The 17,275-nt window shown below is 37.9% G+C and overlaps 1 protein-coding gene across 2 annotated transcripts in view; it reads left to right on the top strand.

Annotated features, from left to right (window-relative positions):
* The window catches only part of ATXN10 (ataxin 10), a 76,417-nt gene extending 59,177 nt beyond the window's left edge, over positions 1–17,240 (top strand). For both annotated transcript variants that reach the window (XM_054631803.2, XM_077178245.1), the window contains 2 exons: positions 232–295; positions 16,503–17,240. In XM_054631803.2, coding sequence (XP_054487778.2) covers positions 232–295; positions 16,503–16,690 — 252 coding nt within the window. In that variant the 3' untranslated portion in view covers positions 16,691–17,240. The remainder of the gene's footprint in view (positions 1–231; positions 296–16,502) is intronic.
* Positions 17,241–17,275: the final 35 nt, after the last annotated feature.

Genomic DNA, 17,275 nt, shown 5'->3' on the forward strand with positions numbered 1-17,275 from the left:
CTCAGTCAAACACTTGCTAAATGAAGGGAGAATATGAAATTAGAGCCCACTTGTTACTGTTTTGTGATATGCTGAAAAGACCAGGTTTACTCTGCAATTCATGTTAACATGTTTTAATATTTTTGATGAAACAAACATATATATTTCTTGCATGAAACATTGTTAGTATTGTTGAGTATTTTATTGAGAATAAAAGAGTATCTGTTTAATTAAACTTTTGGGTTTTTTTAGGTGTATGACTTGGATGGCATTTCCTTGATTCTGGACAATTGCAGCATTGATGACAACAATCCTTGTATCCTTTATCAAATAATTCTGTTTCTTGAATATGACTCATGAGAAAAGGTGTGGGGGTTTCATGGATTTATGCCAGCATTGCTTTCACAGGGTATCTAAATGGAACTGGCCTCATGAGCTTCTAGGTTATATTTAAATGGTTCAGAAGTGAACAAGGGCACAAGTAGGCTTCCATGAACTGGATTCTGAGTAAGTTAACTGTGAACTGTGGTTATATTCTATTTGCTAAAATAATAAATATTACTGGTTTGCAAGTGCCTATTCAAAGAGCTGTGTCAGAAATCTGAATTCAGACTCTAGTCATTGTATCAGATTTTAGAGCTTTTGCTTCCACTGAAATCTGTTCAGGAAACTGAAATAAGTACCTCATCAATTCTCTACACTTGTTAAATCAAATTGGAGGGCTTATTCTAAGCACAGAGACAAGGCTAGCAAGCCTGTTATGAAAATCTCTATAGTTGAGAAAATAAATTATGCAAATTACTGAAATGTTGGGAAGATTTTAATATAAATGGCATTGTGCTTCATATTAGAGATTTTTTTCCTGGAATTTAAGAGCAGAAACTTTCAAAAATAGATTGCTATTAGAGGGAAATAATCTTATAACGAAGATAAGTAGTACTTAAGCAGAGTTATCTATCTCTTCAAGTAATACAAGAGTGTTCAGTGACTGAGCTGTGATTTTCTGTCATCTAATCATCAGCTCTTTGTAAGTTTCTGATAATTGCATCTGGAAATCAAATGTCTTTCCTGTATGGAGTCATGTCAGCTTTTTTATACTGAACACGTGAAATAGGTTTTCAAATGATTATATAAGAAAAAGCACATTCTTTTTAGCAAGTATAACAGCCAAACAAAAGGAGTAGTGAAAATGTTTCATAGTCTCTCAGTTATGTCCTGCAGAACATGATGTACATATAAATATATCCTAAAATGATGAAATAATATAGATGATAGCACAATGTTAACAAACTATGTGGAGGAACAATGGGTGGTAAGTATCCTCTAAGTTACCCAATTGGATGCTTTATATCCACAAGTTTTACATCTTCAGCATTCCTGCAGTTTGCACCTGGCAGTGCACTGAGTGGCAGAATTTTATTTCCATGGTCCAGATCTGGTAATGGGCACTGTTGGATGTGGTGGGATGGGCAGGGAAATTTACCTTTCCCTAAGTGGAAAAGCAGCCCTGAGAAAACCTAGTAAGGAGTTGTTGTCCCAGGTGACTCTTCTTTGCTGGAAAGCACAGCTGTGCAACCACTTCTAGGATTAATCCTTCATTTTAGCTGTAGCAGAAGAGGATAAAGTTGGAGACTCTCAGAGGGTAGACTTGTAATTTATGGCCTCGAATGAGAGGAAAATAAAATACTATGAGAGTCTTTACTGTGTTTTGAGCAAAGTGGAACTTCTTGCACCTTTTGATACAGGCTGACATTTTATGGCTATACCATAAACTTACTAGAGGATAAAACTTTGTTTACTTGGTTTTTAAAAACATAATAACACCTCTTAATGTGAGCTTTCACCAGTGATCCATATTGGGGGATATGGAAAAGTGAGTAGCACCTGGGCACAGGGAGGACTTGCCTGCTGTGACAAAGTTTGCTGCATCAGCTTCTGGATTGCAACTCCTGGTGATGCCTTAAGTTCTAGCTCTCATTATATTTTAGATTTTGTACTGCCTTAGTGTGTGACTCTGACCTTCATAGAAAGTGTTAGCAAGTTCTCTTCATAGGGTAGTCAGACAAAACAATCCTTTTGCAGCCTGAGAACCAAGGACAACAATTACAGCTTTAGGATCAAGAAGTGTAAACAATGGCAAATTGAGGAAAGCAACCTGGGAGGATGGGACTTCACTGACTGTGGCTCTGTTTATTGTTTTGACCTCTTGCTGTTCCAGGTGCTCTTGTGCTACATGAAATTAATGCTCCCCTGCTTCTCTCCTGCCTCTGACATTCCTCATCTGCTGCCTTCCCAGCAGGTCACACACAGGGAAGCAGAGGACAAGTTTGCAGTTCAGATCTGTCTCTACTTTCATCTGCTTTGCAGTATGTTCTGCTGTTTCTGGACACCTGATGCCTGAATCCATTGCATAATGTTTCTCTGAAGAGATTTAGACAGTTTCTTTGCACTCTCTGTGTGCTCCAGTCCTGCCTGGCACAAATCCCAGAATCACTGAGGATGAGGAAAGGCTGGAAGGAACCACAGTGGCTCATCTGCAGTTTTCCAAAGCAGAAAGAGCTCAGCATAGCTCTTCAAACATGGCTCCTTCAGGAAGTCATGTCCAGAAAGTTCATTTTGCATTCTTATTCCTAGTGCCTGTTTTTGTGGTTTCAGGCTGTGTTACTTGAATTTCACCTTGGATAAAGCTGTCTGGAAAAAGTTTCACCCTGAATCCTTTGGTATAATAACTGCTTAGATTTCTTAGTAAGTCTTGGTAGATGCACATTTTTGTTGAATCTGTTTTGGAGTCACCCAGGCTCTACAGTTGTTAAGATGTTGTTATGTTTTCTCCATTTTACTAGAAAGGTTCTGCCTTCAAATTACACATACAAAATTTCTCACCAAAAAATGTAACTTTTGTTTTAAAAGCAATAGGATATTTTGCTGGATGGAAAAAAAAAATTTCCCTAAAGTGTGCAGTTTATCAAGGGAAGCTGGACTGCCATGGTGGATGTTAAAGGAGCTCTTTATTACATTTGAGAGGAAAAATTCTTTGATAAATCTTTCTATTTGTAGCATATGGAAGTATATTGAAAGAGGAAATGGGTCTTCTCTTATCCTAAATTAAATTCCTTTGTAAACCTGTCATTACCTTAAAATTACTTTCTTTGAGATCCTGAACAGTTCTTTAATGTGCATAGAAATACCAGGGAGTTTGTAGCTTACAAAGTTCAACTGACATGTTTGCATTGCTGTAATTAATTGTTTAAATTCATCTTTCAGTCTGAGTTTGGGAGAACTGTTATATTGTCTGATTATATCTCAGACTTGTAACTTCTACATTTATACTAGCAAACAGGTTTTTTCCTTCAGGATATTTCATCAGTAAAAACAAAACACCACTCTCATAGTTACAGAAAAGAAGATTATTATGGACAGTTAAAAACAAATTTACTGTACCTCTGTAATTATTTGAATTGGTATTTTAATTTTCCAGCTACTACAACTTTGCATGTAAATGCAGCAGAGAGATGCTGAAGGGTGCCAGATTTTCTGTGGCTCTTAGGTTTTCAGCACAGGACAAAGGGTGAACAGAGTGAGACTGGGGAGAACCAGTTCATTGAGAGTTAAACTTCAAAGAAGGTTTAATACCACTTTTTCTATACCTGGAAAATCTTCCATGGGTTGGCTGTGTCCTAGTCATAACTCTCCTTCTGTTTCAAAGAAAAACAAGGTGTTTAAAAATGCAAGCAGAGTTATTTGCCTTTAGATTAAGGAGAGATTCCTGTATGAGCTAATCTTTATTTTTGAAAATTCTGTTTCTTGTTCTGCTTCTGAAAAGTGGGAACATTGTGCTTTACCTTTGTAAGCTGTGCTTAAAAACAAATAAATTCAACCTGCTAAAGGGTAGCAGAGTGGGTTGGAGATGCCTATCTGGGTATTACCAGTAAAAAATTTACTCCAAATCCTGCTTTTCAGGTTACTTGTGTTGAAAAGGTGTTCTAAATTCAAATCTCTTCTATTTTGCTCTCTGAATCATCGTCTTCCTCATCTCTGACTGGCTCTATCATCAGACAAGAGCCCTTCCTTTTGTTCTTGCTTTTACCTCATCCTAAGCTCTTCCTGCTCCTTCCAGCTTCATTTCTGCCCTTTCACAGGTTCCATTTCGTTAAGGTAAACATGAGCAGGGAGGTCAGCCTGTTCTGATCAAAATACTTTTGACCCTAATCACTCAAAAAAAGGTGCTTATGAGAGGCTTTAAATACACTGACCTGCTTGTTATTGAAGCCTTTTCAGTTTACCTTAACTAAGCTGCTCGGTTTTTCACTGCTTCCTAACATTTGTGCTCATAAGTAACACACACACAGATGTGCCTCTTTTTGTTTTTCAGTGGCTGTCCATAGAAATATTTATTACTATTTGGGGGGAAAGAAATATTATCCAGAGTACTGCAATATAATAGCTGTTAGTTAGTGGTAAAACTTGAAAGTCAGAAGTGAACTGCAGTTTTGAAGATGGAATATTCTTGTTTTTTCAGGCTGTTTGCCAATATTACCCTTTTGAGATTCTTATAGCTGTCTCAATAAATTGATTTTGTGAATGTCTGGATTTAATCAGTGACCTTATATAAGTATCTATTTTATATAAACTGTTAATTAGCACAATTTTCTATTAGCCAAGAAATCAGTTGTACATGAAGAAAATATATCCTGCTGTGAGGATATATATTTATCTATATATATGTGTATATACATATATACATATATGTATGTTATATATGTATATACATATATGTATGTTATATATGTATATACATATATATGTTATATATGTATATACATATATACATATGTATGTTATATATGTGAGCAAACACCTAGGCAGCTGTATTTTAGGAGTAAAAATTTTCATCATTTCTGAAAGGAAAAGCTTGAGATATGGGAAGGAAAAGGTTGATATGAATTTCCATACACAGATCCCTTAGTATGAATAATGGATGAAAATGTAGAAAGAGTAAGTTGATTTCCAGATACTCCTTCCAAAACTGCTTCTATTATATTCAGTCATCTGAGAGGTAGATTGAAAATACTTTTGACTTCATGGCAGCAGCAAGTATAATTGTGGTTCATGAAACTGGCTAAAGCTGGAGGAAATCAAGTTGCTATGGTCTACAACAATGGCAGTTTGTTTTTGCAAGATGCCAGCAAGGACTTCTGGGGAGCTGACAGACATTTTTATCTAAGTTACAGAGTGCAACCTTAAGCAGGCCACATGCTGTAAAACAGCCTCACCACTGAATAGGAGCCAGCAGAAAGCAAAAATAGGAGAGTGAGTTGACTTTTTAGTGTGAGCCATCACAGAGCTGAGCCTTTTCATGCACGTGTGATATCCCATGTGTGTTGCTGAGAAAATACAACACAATGTCACTTCAGCAATGGTTGCCTTTTTTTGGAAAGCTCATTTCAAGCACTGGCTGTGCATTAAGAAGTTTGATGTGACCTATTTGATTCTGTATTTTTATAAGCATACACAAAATTATGTTATTATATGATCACTGTAAAGGACCCACTGATGAGAATTGTAATGGTCTCCTCATGCCCAGTCAAGTTCTGCCAACTTGGACAGAACTTCATCCCAACCCAGGAAATGGAATTACCATTTTCCTCCTCACAGTGACACTTGCTTTGCTGCACAATTTGAAGGCTACCTAGTAAAAGGGAGAGTGCATTCTTTGGCAGAGATAATAATTTTGCATTATTGTTGGTTGCTCTGTGCCATCCAGGGATGACAGAGAGTGCTGCAAACATCTTACTTTTTATCAACCAGTACTGAATGTGTCACTGTGAGTTAACAAGCAGTGGTTGAGGTCAGCAGGGGAAGAATGGGACTTGCCAGCACAGGTTAAGAACATAAATTTGTTGGCCTGAACCCTTCATTCATAGAGCTAAAGGCAAAATAAAATAACAGCTGAGTGGAAGCCAGCTCTACCTCTTCTCACTGACACAGGTTGCCCAGAGAAGCTGTGGCTGCCCCATCCCTGGAATTGTTCAAGGCCAGGTTGTACAAGGCTTGGAGCAACATGGGATAGTGGAAGGTGTCTCTGCCCATGGAATTAGATGAGTTTGGAAGTGTAGAGTTGGAGCTGGTTTGGAACTCAATGAGCTTTAAGGTCCCTTCAAGCCCAAACCAGTCTGTGATTCTAGTCTGTGATTCCACCATAGATGGAACTAGGAAACCAAGAAGTCTCTGTATTGCCATGCTCCAGTTCAGACCAATTCAGTTCCTGTGTGCTGAGAATTGTTTTTAAAGAGAGTGGAGAGACTGGAGGATTCCTGCCTGGTGACATATGCACAAACCTGAGCTCTGTCTGAATGTCATTTTAAGGTACAGAGAAGAACTGGTCAGACCAGAAGCTGGAACAGGTACAAGTGTGGTTATTCATTGAGCAAGAGCAGTCTGAGAGGGGCTTATTTCTTTCACCTTATTCAGTAGATGAAATCCTGCCCTGTTCTGCAAGTTGCTGTGAATTCTTTGTAGCTGTATTTTGTTAGTGGCTGAGGGAGACCAGGGGCCTGTAGGGGTTTAGAAGGGAATCCCTCAATGTTGTTTCAGGGTGGGGCTTTAGCAGGCTGGTTTCTGAAGTGATTCCCAAGAGGCTTCAGCCCAGCAGCTATTTCCAAACACCATATGTGGTTGTACTTGGGAAGGTCACCTGCCTACCAGTGCCTACTGCTGTCACTCTCTATCAAGGGTGTTTTTTACACTCTTGAAAGAAGCATTACCAGATTATCCAGTCTTTTCTTACATCAGTGTTCATTGACCAAAGAGATCTCAATTCCAAGTAGATTTTCAGTATATTTCCTAAAGTGTCCTGAGTGGGATTATTATAAAGCTCCAAAGGGGGAGGAGCTGATAGGAAAGGGCACATTTAAACCTTGTTTTAAATCCACCTAAACATTGGCTGCACATCCCAAGAGTTGGGATAACATAGCTTCCATGTCTTAACTCATTGTTTATCTTTTCTGGGTGCTGCAAACTCTGCAGGGCAAAGCTCAGTTAAAGGTGGAGAACCAAGGGAAAAACCTACCACGTTAAGCATATTTGGTAGATCTAAATTCTGACACAAAGAGTGTAATTCTCAAGTGTTTATTGCTAGAAAATACTTATTTTAAAATGAGAACAAAAATGCAAAGTTTTCTTATGAGATGTTCTACATTACTAATTGTGTCTTCCACACTGTTCCCCAGGAAAACTCTTCTCCTGTCAAATGCAACATTCTCCTCATACAAAAAATACTTGAGACAACAGAAAGAATGCAGTGTGCAGTACAGAAATAGATATCTGAGAAATTAAAGGACTTAACCTTTTTTGTCTTCCAAAAGCAACCACAGATCACACTTTGTGTTTAATCATTTAACAAAGTTACAATTTCTAAATATATATTTCAATATGCTGATTGTGTAATTCCTAAAATTCATTTTTTAGAGCACCTGCAAGATGATTAAAATACTGAAAATACTTTAAATGGTTTAAAAATATGGAACTTCAGAGTTTGGGTGGGGTGGTGTTAGTAATTTCCTTGAGAGTTTATAAAATACTAACACAAATTTGCAGAGATGTGAATCTGAGTCTATTCTTCAGTATCTCCTTTCTACCCAGCTGTCACCATCGAGGAACATGTGATGTACAGGGTCTCTCTTAAAGCTGGAGGAAATCTAACAGAGCTGTACAGAATGTGAGAAGTCTCTTTCAAATGTTACATTCTAATATTTCTAATCCTTTGTGAGGAGTAATCTCTGTAGGCACCAACTCATGCATGTAAAAGTGAGGAATTAAAGTTAATAAGTCTATTTCTAAACCAAATGTTGTCATATTTGTCCTCTTCTCTAATCCTCTTGGTGGATTTAAATCCATGACAGGCTTGAATTCTTGAAAAAAAACAGGTCTTTAGTTATCAGGAGCACCTAAAAAAAAATCACTGCTTTTATAGCTCAAACAGCTTCCTTGATTTTTCTGTACACTTACTTTTGAAAAATTCCCCTCTGGGCTGAGATGGAGCACTAGAAATTTGAGAGCCAAAGATTTTTGGTTTTTTTAAGTAAAGCTAGGAGTGGTTCAGAAATATTGTTGAGAATGGAATGCCTTCTACAACCACCTTATCATATTTCAGTCTGTCTTCTTGGCATTTTTTCTTGTGCATACCTCCAAAGAATATTTGGATGTCATCTGGCCAATGCTTTGAATAATATTTTTATTCTGGCATTTTTCTGTTGCCCCCTTTTTGATCACTGTAATTAGAACAGTTTTATCTTCAGCTGGTGAATGTGTTCTCCTGTGTAACCTCTTCCTGAGCTTTAAATTGTTTCCTCTCACTTCCTCAGGTCTTTGGTTAAAATTTGTTCTTTAGATTTGCTAATGGTTTTTAAAACCTTTCCTTCCTCTCAGATATATTTGCAGTTCTTTCCACTTGTGGATTTGTTCCTTTCTTCTGGAGTGTGGAGATTTCCTCAAGGAGATGCAGCCATTCCCTGAAATTGTAGACAGAATTGTGGCTAATGGCTATTTTGCTAAACAAATAACTGGTTATAATTTAGCTGCATCTTTCAAAACACCCCTTTATTTAATGGTTGTTATTTTTGGATGCACACTGGGCATCATTTGGTGTCTGTGACCATGGAACTGGAGTTTCATTTACCTTCAGTGTTATGATTATTTGTCATAAAGTGACATTTGGAATGGCCATAAGCAGCAGGAGGGAAGGTATGCCACATAATTTACACAGAGACCCTGAATTAATAAAATACATGTGTACTGTGCTGAAAGATAAGGTGGCATAAAATCCTTGTTGGATCTGTATAAATGGATGAATCTCTGGCATTTCTAAACAGAGAAAGAGCTTCAGTCCAAATTGTGTCAGCTCAACTCTTCATCTGAGAGTGGTGAATTATAATTAGCTTAACCACATCTCAGGCAGGAATTAGATTGGCTTTTTAAGTGTAGTGCCAAATTTCTGAAAGTTTTATTTGACTCCTGTAATTGCCATTTTAAAGCATTTTAGAAAAGATGCTTCACATCTCAGTGTTTGTGGTAGGTTTTAATAGCAATTTGATGCATGAATTTTAACTTAATGAAATGTTGCATTTTTTTTTTCTGTACTTGGGAAGAGAAGATAAGGTAAAGCATTTTTTAGTAAGGTAACAGCAGTTGAAGCTTTTTTAACATACCAGCCTGCTAACTCTGGTACCTCTTAGAGATAGCTAATTGATTTAATTATGAACTCATAAAATGGAATTATTATAAAAGAAGGGATTGAAAGAACTGACTATTCTAACTGTGAAGTACTAGCTTGAGATCGATCAAGAGTGTGATTCTTTCTGTTTTAAAACCAGATGATTTGTAGTTGCTCATAAATTATGGGTTTCTATTAAAAATGTAAGTCATAATTTAAAAAAAAATTGGCAGCCTAAGCAGCAAAAAATGAATGTGTCATATTCTTGGTTTTAAGCTAGTATTACAAGTCTGAGTATAGGGAAAAGGAAAACAAGCTGGAGGTTATGGCTTAATTTTTTTGAAAGTTCTGTAAGTTTTGGCATAAGAGACATTATAATAAAAATAACCTGACAGAGCTAAACATGTCCTATGGCTTTTGTAGCTCTGAAGTGGACCCAAATTTTTTGTTCAAGTTCATAGTATGCTAAGATGTCCTGGCATTGGGTTTTAAGTCCCAGAGAACATGAAAGGCTACACATAGAATATAGATTAAATGTTTAGTTGGCAGGCATTAAAAGCTAATACCAATCTGGGTGCATAATACTGCTCAGAACTGTTAACCCAGAAATACCAATGATCTAGGGAGAAAAATTCCTATATGACTCTAGTTACTAAGAAATGTCCCAGTAAATTTCACATTTCTGAAGTAGTAAACCTCATTTAATGAACATAAGGTGCCGTTTAGCTGGATGTCACTGACATGAGGATGTAGTTAAAAACAGGGAAGCCTTGGAACTCAAATGAGCCTCATGATCTGCCCTGGCTTTCAGTACTGGACAGTGCTGAAAAGGTGTGAAAGTGTGACAGGCTGGAGAGCTTGGACTCTGCTTCTGGGAGCACAGTAAATATTACATATATATTCATAATTATCTATTAGATATACAGCAACTGGATATTGTGAGCTGTTGTTCTTCTGAACTACTCACAGCCAAAGGGCCAGGAAACTGTGCTGCACCTGTAATCAGCCACATAGCAAAGTTTGGCAGATTTTCTTACTTAGTTTTGGTGCCTGTCCTTCAAAAAGGATGCTGAAAAACATAAATTGAGGGAAGAGACACAAAAATTATACAAAACTTGGACTAGCTCTCTTGGTTTCTTTCTTTAGTTCATGCAAAAAATACCAAATGCTGGTTATGATCTGGGATTTTTTTATTTTAATCTATGCTGAAAAGCTGTGTTTGGAAACAATTCTAAACAAATCTAAGCCAGAAATAAATCACAGGCTGTAATGAGCGAGACATTTACCCAGTAGGAAAGTTTATTTAGGGACACAGTGAAATCTTCCAGTTCAACACTGAAAGTTTTTCAGAGAAAAGGCATAAAAGCATCTTGTGCATGAAACAGAATTGGCAGGTTTGATTTCAAGAGGAGGTGACCTTTGGTCATCTGTGTTCATGCAGAAGTGTTGGGCAAAAGAGATTTAGTAGTCCATTGTGGTCTTCAAAATGAATTTGTTGGCCATAGATACTTAAGTGGATGAATTGTCACTGAAAGTCATACATGAGGTTTAATGTATCTGTGTTATGTTTAATGTGTCTGCTTATACAGAAGGTGTAAGTCCCATTTTAAAGAAGCCTGTGTCTCACAAGGCACACTTTAAGAAATGGATTCATCATTGCAGATCTTGGGTAGACTGCTCAGAGTGTGAGATAAATGCAAGTAGCCAGAAGGATGGTGTTTGTCTGCAAGAGGAACTGCAGTTTCCACTGCTGGTGGGGAAGGATAATGAGGGCTACAGAACTGGAAAAAGTACCTCATGTACAATTATATTGTGCTGTGGATGTTTCCTGTTGTCTGTAGGCTGTGAATTCCAGAGAATGTTGCCTTAGAATTTAAGTTGTTTCAGTGCCTTTAAACCAAATGGTTTTGCCCATTTGTCTGTTCTGCGATGGTGAAGTTTAAAACCTCTGACAAAGCCATGTTCTGCCGGGCAGAATCCAAGCTGCAAACCCCAGTTCAGGCTTTTGGGGATAGGCTTTCTGTCTTTACTGGAATATTTTGTGGAAGCAGCTTCCTTTGGGGAGGGCTGCTGGTGAGGAGTGGAAGGGCTGCAGGCTCCTCATGCCACACGTGCTGTCCAGTGAGGCTTTGCTGCCACGCTGTGGTGGAGATGGAGCCTTGTTTGGTGCTGGATGGTCCAACCCTCTGGCTGATCCCTTGGGCCAGGTGAGAGTTGCTTGTAGCAGAAACATCTGCTTTCACTTCCCCAGTGTTACAAACCTTATCCCTGAAATGTGTGATCAGGAATAAATACCTCTGACAGCATCCAGCAGTGCCTCTGTATTTTGGAGGCTTCTGGACTGGATGGGTTGCGCTACATCAGCTCTGCAAGAGCAGAGTCACACAGAGGGGGGAGGAAGGGACATTCCCAGCTTACACAGTACTGCCCATTTCTAGCTTTGGAACCCAGAATGTGGTGACTGCAATCACAGGTGATAAGAACAGCTGTGGAATAAATGAAAATACAGGCAACTGAAATATTCTAGACTTTTTCTTTCTTACCTTCTAGTCAAAATACTGTAGGTTTGTATAGGATGAATTCCTGATGTTTTATGGTGCTGTTAATTCAATGTCAAGTATAAATAGAGTCTATAGCATTAGTTCTAAAAATATAAATTAGCTTTTTGAAAATAAGTAAGTAAATTAAGATAAAGCATTTAATTCATTACATTTTCTGTTACCACTTTTTTTGGTAATGTCTTAATCACAGGTAGAAGTCACATAAAAATAAAAAGGAGTTATAAATAATTGCTCTGATCTTATATAGCTTCTACAACTTCATTGAACTGCTAAAACCCCAGATAGAAGGAAACTTTGTAAGCAGTTTGGCTGATGGTGAGTCCTGGCTATCATCTATGTGTGGTCCATCACAGCTCCAAACTGTGACAAATTGCTGTGGTAGTTGGCTAGAGACCTCTTTTAGTGGTGGTAGGAATTATCTTCAAGGTGCTGTGGAACAAAAGTGCTTGAAAGGACTGAAAGACTGGAAAGAAAAACTGTTTATGTTTTTTTCAGTGCCATCCAGTCAGGTCTGCAAGTGGAAGTGACTCTAAGTGATGCTTCAGTATTTCATTCCAGTCTGCAGAGGTTCTAGTGATGATTGGATTACTTGTTGAAGGCCAGAAAGAAGTATAATTATTGTGCAATATAAATATTGTATTTTCATTACCTCTGTTTTTTAGTCATACAGTCCTGTTCCAGAATAAGTCTTAGAAAAATTGGGTGGCTTTAAGAAAGGGATTACATGAGCAGCCCATATGATGAGGGCTCCAACCTGTGAGTGCTGGCTTTCTTAATAAGGTTTTGTAACTCTTCCTGTATTTGATTAGAATGTAGTTGCTATTGAAATAATAAAAAATTTGATTTAAATGAGGTAATGGGATTGGGCAAAGAATACCCTCTTTTTCGCAGAAGACCTAATTACTCGTAAGGAAGAAAGTTCCTAAGTAATAATTTAGTTGTGGAAAACTGACTGTAGTGCAGGAAACAGTCTAATTTAAAAAAAAAGTCCCTAGACTATGTAATAAATCAAACTCTCCACTAAGAATGTTATATTTAGAGACCCTTCAGTATTAATAACTATGAAGGGGATTTAGGAAAACAGATGTATGTATTTCATTCTCCTTGTCATCCCTTCAGTATCCTGTATTAGTTAATGATAATTATTAACTTCTAAAACTTGCCTTTTTCAAGTAACATACTTCCAAGCTTACTTATGCATTGCCTTTTATCTACCTCATCAGCTTCCAACCTCATTAATATTTTTTTCTGTCCTCTATCATCCATAGAACCCAAATTGCTTTATGGACAATTATTTTGGGTCCTGGTGGCTACAGTGGGCTTGTCAATAATGTTTAGTTCTAATTGGACTAAGAATGAGAAGGTGGAACCCTCTCCCTGAGAAATGGTCTGTGTGTCCTCTGCAGCAGTATTGGTTAGCGGTTCCTGGCAGGACATCCTTGTATTTTCACACCCCATTAAGTTTACAAACCAGTCCCTGTGCTCTTGCATTGACTCCAGCAACCTCTTGTAGCAGAATCCAAGTGAAAAGAACTGGGAGAATTGTGAAAAGTTCCCTTTGCAGTCAGGGACAAGACTTACACAGGATTTAGTGGCACAGATTTTCATGGCTCTTCCAGATAGTAATATTTTTCATCCTTAAGGGACAGTGTTCTCCACCTTTCTTCCTTTCTCTTTGTGTTCCCCTCTCCCTGACAAAGTTATGACCCAGAGGATGATTTTAAATTTTAAATTGTGGAGTGAAGATGTTACTTAGGCATAGCAGACAAGGCAAGTTGATTCAGTTTTGTTATTTGTATATGTCAAAATAGCATAGGAATTCCAAAGCATACAGTACTGAAAGATTTTGAAAACATGTTGCTATAAATGCACAGAAATGTTTGTTTTCAGTCCCTAAGCACAGATAATGTAGTGATGAGGCTTCTGCAAAAGAAAATGAATTGTTTTCTTCCTTTTGTATGCCCTCTTCTCTGTGACAGAATATCATAATCTTCACTTGTCTATAATATTAATTTATTTGAGAGTGTAATATGCCCAGTTGGGAAAATCTAGACAAGTCTGTGCAATCAGATCTGCTGTGCTTGCTGTGTTGCTTCTCTATGGTGCAGTTTCACAACAAACAGGCTCACACTCATATTTTTAGTAACTATGGCAACTTTAGAAGCTCTCTTTCTAAAGCTGAGCATACAATAAAGTGCCGAAAGTGTAGGTAGGATTAGAGACTCTCGAATATGTTTCATTTTCTCTCTGTGTCTGTGTCTTTGGAGAGGAGCAAGAGGGTAATGTGAGTATTAGCTGGGGACTGGCTTTAATCTCCACAGACACTCAAGTCTGCCAGGGTCTGCTCCCAGCTGTCCAAAGGCCTCATCCTTCCCCAGCATGCGAACAAGGGGATGATGAATATTCATGGCTGTGGTCACAATGGAAAACCTACACACAGAAAGGGGTTTCTGAAGGAGTGAAAATGTTATTGAAACCATTTTGCAGCTTCAGCTACAGTAGTCAGTAATGATAAATGCCACAATGGTGATAGAGTTCATAAGATAATGGGGATGTCTTAGATATTATGTAAGCATGAATGGATCTGGTAATAGGAAAAGAGCATTTGCCATGGGGTTTAGCAGCAGGTTTGTGTTGAAGGACATAAAGACTATAGTAGCAGGATCATTCTCAAGGCTAATACACACAAAAGTTTTGAGAGTACTTTTTTTGTCTGTGTGGCACTTTGTGTGATTGAGAACTGTCAGTCTCTGCAAATTGCTGTTAATATTACAGAAAATATGCTTTTATGCAAGTGCTGTATTTTATGCAGAAGCTGTATTTTAGGAACACAACAAGGGAACTCTGCTTCTCATCCAGGAGCTGAGCCGGGGAGGGTGGTAGGATGTTTTTCACAGTCCACTGGGAGAACTTGGTGTTACTTTATGGCACTCATGACATGCCCTAAATCAGACCTGGAAAAGACCTGCTGGGTGTAAGCCTTAGTTTATCTGCATTCATCAGCTTGCATGCTTTGCTGGTCTGAAATCTGTTCTCACCATTGGCCCTAATGACTGACAGTCTGCACATATGTAATTTTATTACTTTATTACTAGCATCTTATTGTTTTATATAGTCAAATGTAATCTTCAGTGCAAATACCAGGTTTATGTAACTTAAATGTAGATTGGCACTTGTCTTTTTTACTTAATTCTAGTAGTGATGCACTGACAGAAGACAATATATTCATATTCTCTGTTGTGTTCACCTGTTAAGGCTTTGATGAGATGAATAATTTGTTTTGGTCTTAATTTCTCTCCTCTGTCATTACCTCACACTGGAATTTTTCTGAATAAAGAAGGTGTGCAGCATGCTTCCTGACAAAGCCTAAAGAGGTCTATCAGGAAAAGAAAAAAAGCTCCATAATAGTTACACTTTATTATTTTTTATTTTCAATTCTGGACTTCTTGAATTTGAAAATAAATATAAACTGCTACAAAAAAGCTATTTTACTGAAACATGCCAATGCAGGGCTGTTCCCTTATTTTTATGTCCAAACTACTTTTCATCTAAACTCTTCTCTCTCTGTTGAGGTTGTGTAAGATTGTTTAAGTCCAGTTCCTCTCTTCTGTTGTTTTGTCTGAAGTTCCCCTCTGTCTGAGTTTTCCCCTCCTGTCACCCTGTGGCAAATGCCCACAAGAACATTTATCTCTGTACTTAAGATGCTCCCCAACCCAAAAGACGTCAAGGAGATGAGTAAATTATGCATATTCTTCTACTGGATGTGAAGCTACATGTAGTAAATAATTGGTGCCCTGCAGGCAAACCACTCATGGGATTCAGAAAGGCTTGGCTCCTGTATGGGTAACTTGGGAAAGATTATATCATAACAACTTTTCAGCTGCAGAATTGGGACCAACATCTCTGACACTTCATAAAAGGAACACTGTAGTTCACTTGGAAGATGCCTGGCTGATAATCCTGGGAATTTAAATCCTTTGTCTACATCCCTGACATGTGCCTCAATCCTGGCCTCAAGGGACCACCTTGGGAGGTGAATGAGTTGCAGCTTGTGCCCATTTAAACATCAGCAGGAGCTCCCTGCCAGTGATCATAGTGTCTGGTCTCCTGGCAAGTGTGTAAAAGCACCCAGGCATAAAGGACTGAGTTTAGGTAATATTAGAAGTCAAAGAATTTTAAGTGTCTCTGATATTATTTGTGCTATTTTCAGATACTAACTTGGATAAGTTGTCTTTTTCTACATCTCTTCAACTTTTGCAGTGAAAATAATAGTCATCTTTCCTGTGTATGATGTACAGCTTATTTTGTTTGCCAGTGCTTGGAAGTGTAGTGTTGAAGTGTTCAGATCATAAACAACTGACTTATTTTTATTTAAACTCACTAGGAAGATCATTGGAACATTTCAATTGACTGTAATTTTGGTTTAAAACAGTATGTCTTTTTAATTCCTGCAGTTCATTTGCTTGGGGTTTTTTGTTTGCTTGGGTTCTTTTTTTTTTGACTTAATATAAACCCTAGTAAATTTGTGTTAAGTTTAAGGGCAAACCTCTTTTAAAATTAAATTGCCTCATATGCAAGTATTTGCAGGTTCAGTGTCAGCACTTGTAAACGTCTTACTTGATCAAACCCATGATTTCTACTCGTTTTCTGAGTTTAAGGAGGAGGGCTGGGGGAGGTGAATGCAGTAATAAATCAAAATAATCAATGTTTCATCTTCAAATAAATGAATGTTCCTTGACCCTGCCTGACAGTTGTGAGCCAGTGGGCAGTTTATGCCATCCGGAATCTGACGGAGCAGAACGAGCAGAACCAAGCGCTGATCGCGCAGATGGAGCGCAAGGGGCTGGCAGACAGCTCTGCCCTCCAGAGCATGGGCTTGGAGATACAGCAGAGAGATGGCAAGTTAATCCTGCAGTCAACCAGGAAAAAGCCCTCCTGAGCAAAAATATTAGCAATAGACTGAAAGGGTATTTCTCTTACAAAACATTTTCCCTTGATCAGCAACCGTTTTTTTCACTTTTAGTCCCAGTCTGTTGAAAATGTTGTGTTTGTTCTCACAAAACTGCCAGATGATAATGCAGCCTCCTTTTGCTGTAAATAAAAGGTCACCTGTGTGTTTTCTATGTACCTGAGTGAATCAGGTCCTTCTTGTCAGTTGGTTGGAATTTCATCGCTTCCTTTTTCATCACTAGAAGAATGTCACACGTGCAGTATCGACTTGTCATAATTTCCTTTGCTGAACCTGGAGATATAACTATCATTAAAAAACTCTTCAAAGAAAGAGCTCCTTTGCAGGCTGCTTTCTCCATGTAAAAGATCTGTGCTGAGTCAGGGCTAAACAAGTAAAGGTAATAATTTTCAATCATATGACCTAAATATATTTATATAAGCATCAATAGAATGTTGGACGTACTTAAATATTTAGTGAATTGAACACAACATGGCTTTTGTCTATTTAAATTATTAGTAAACTGTCTTTTCTACCTTGATACCTATCAGTCTTCGTGACAAGTATATTAAAACC

Source organism: Agelaius phoeniceus, chromosome 5 (genome assembly GCF_051311805.1).
Source record: "Agelaius phoeniceus isolate bAgePho1 chromosome 5, bAgePho1.hap1, whole genome shotgun sequence".
Taxonomy (NCBI): domain Eukaryota; kingdom Metazoa; phylum Chordata; class Aves; order Passeriformes; family Icteridae; genus Agelaius; species Agelaius phoeniceus.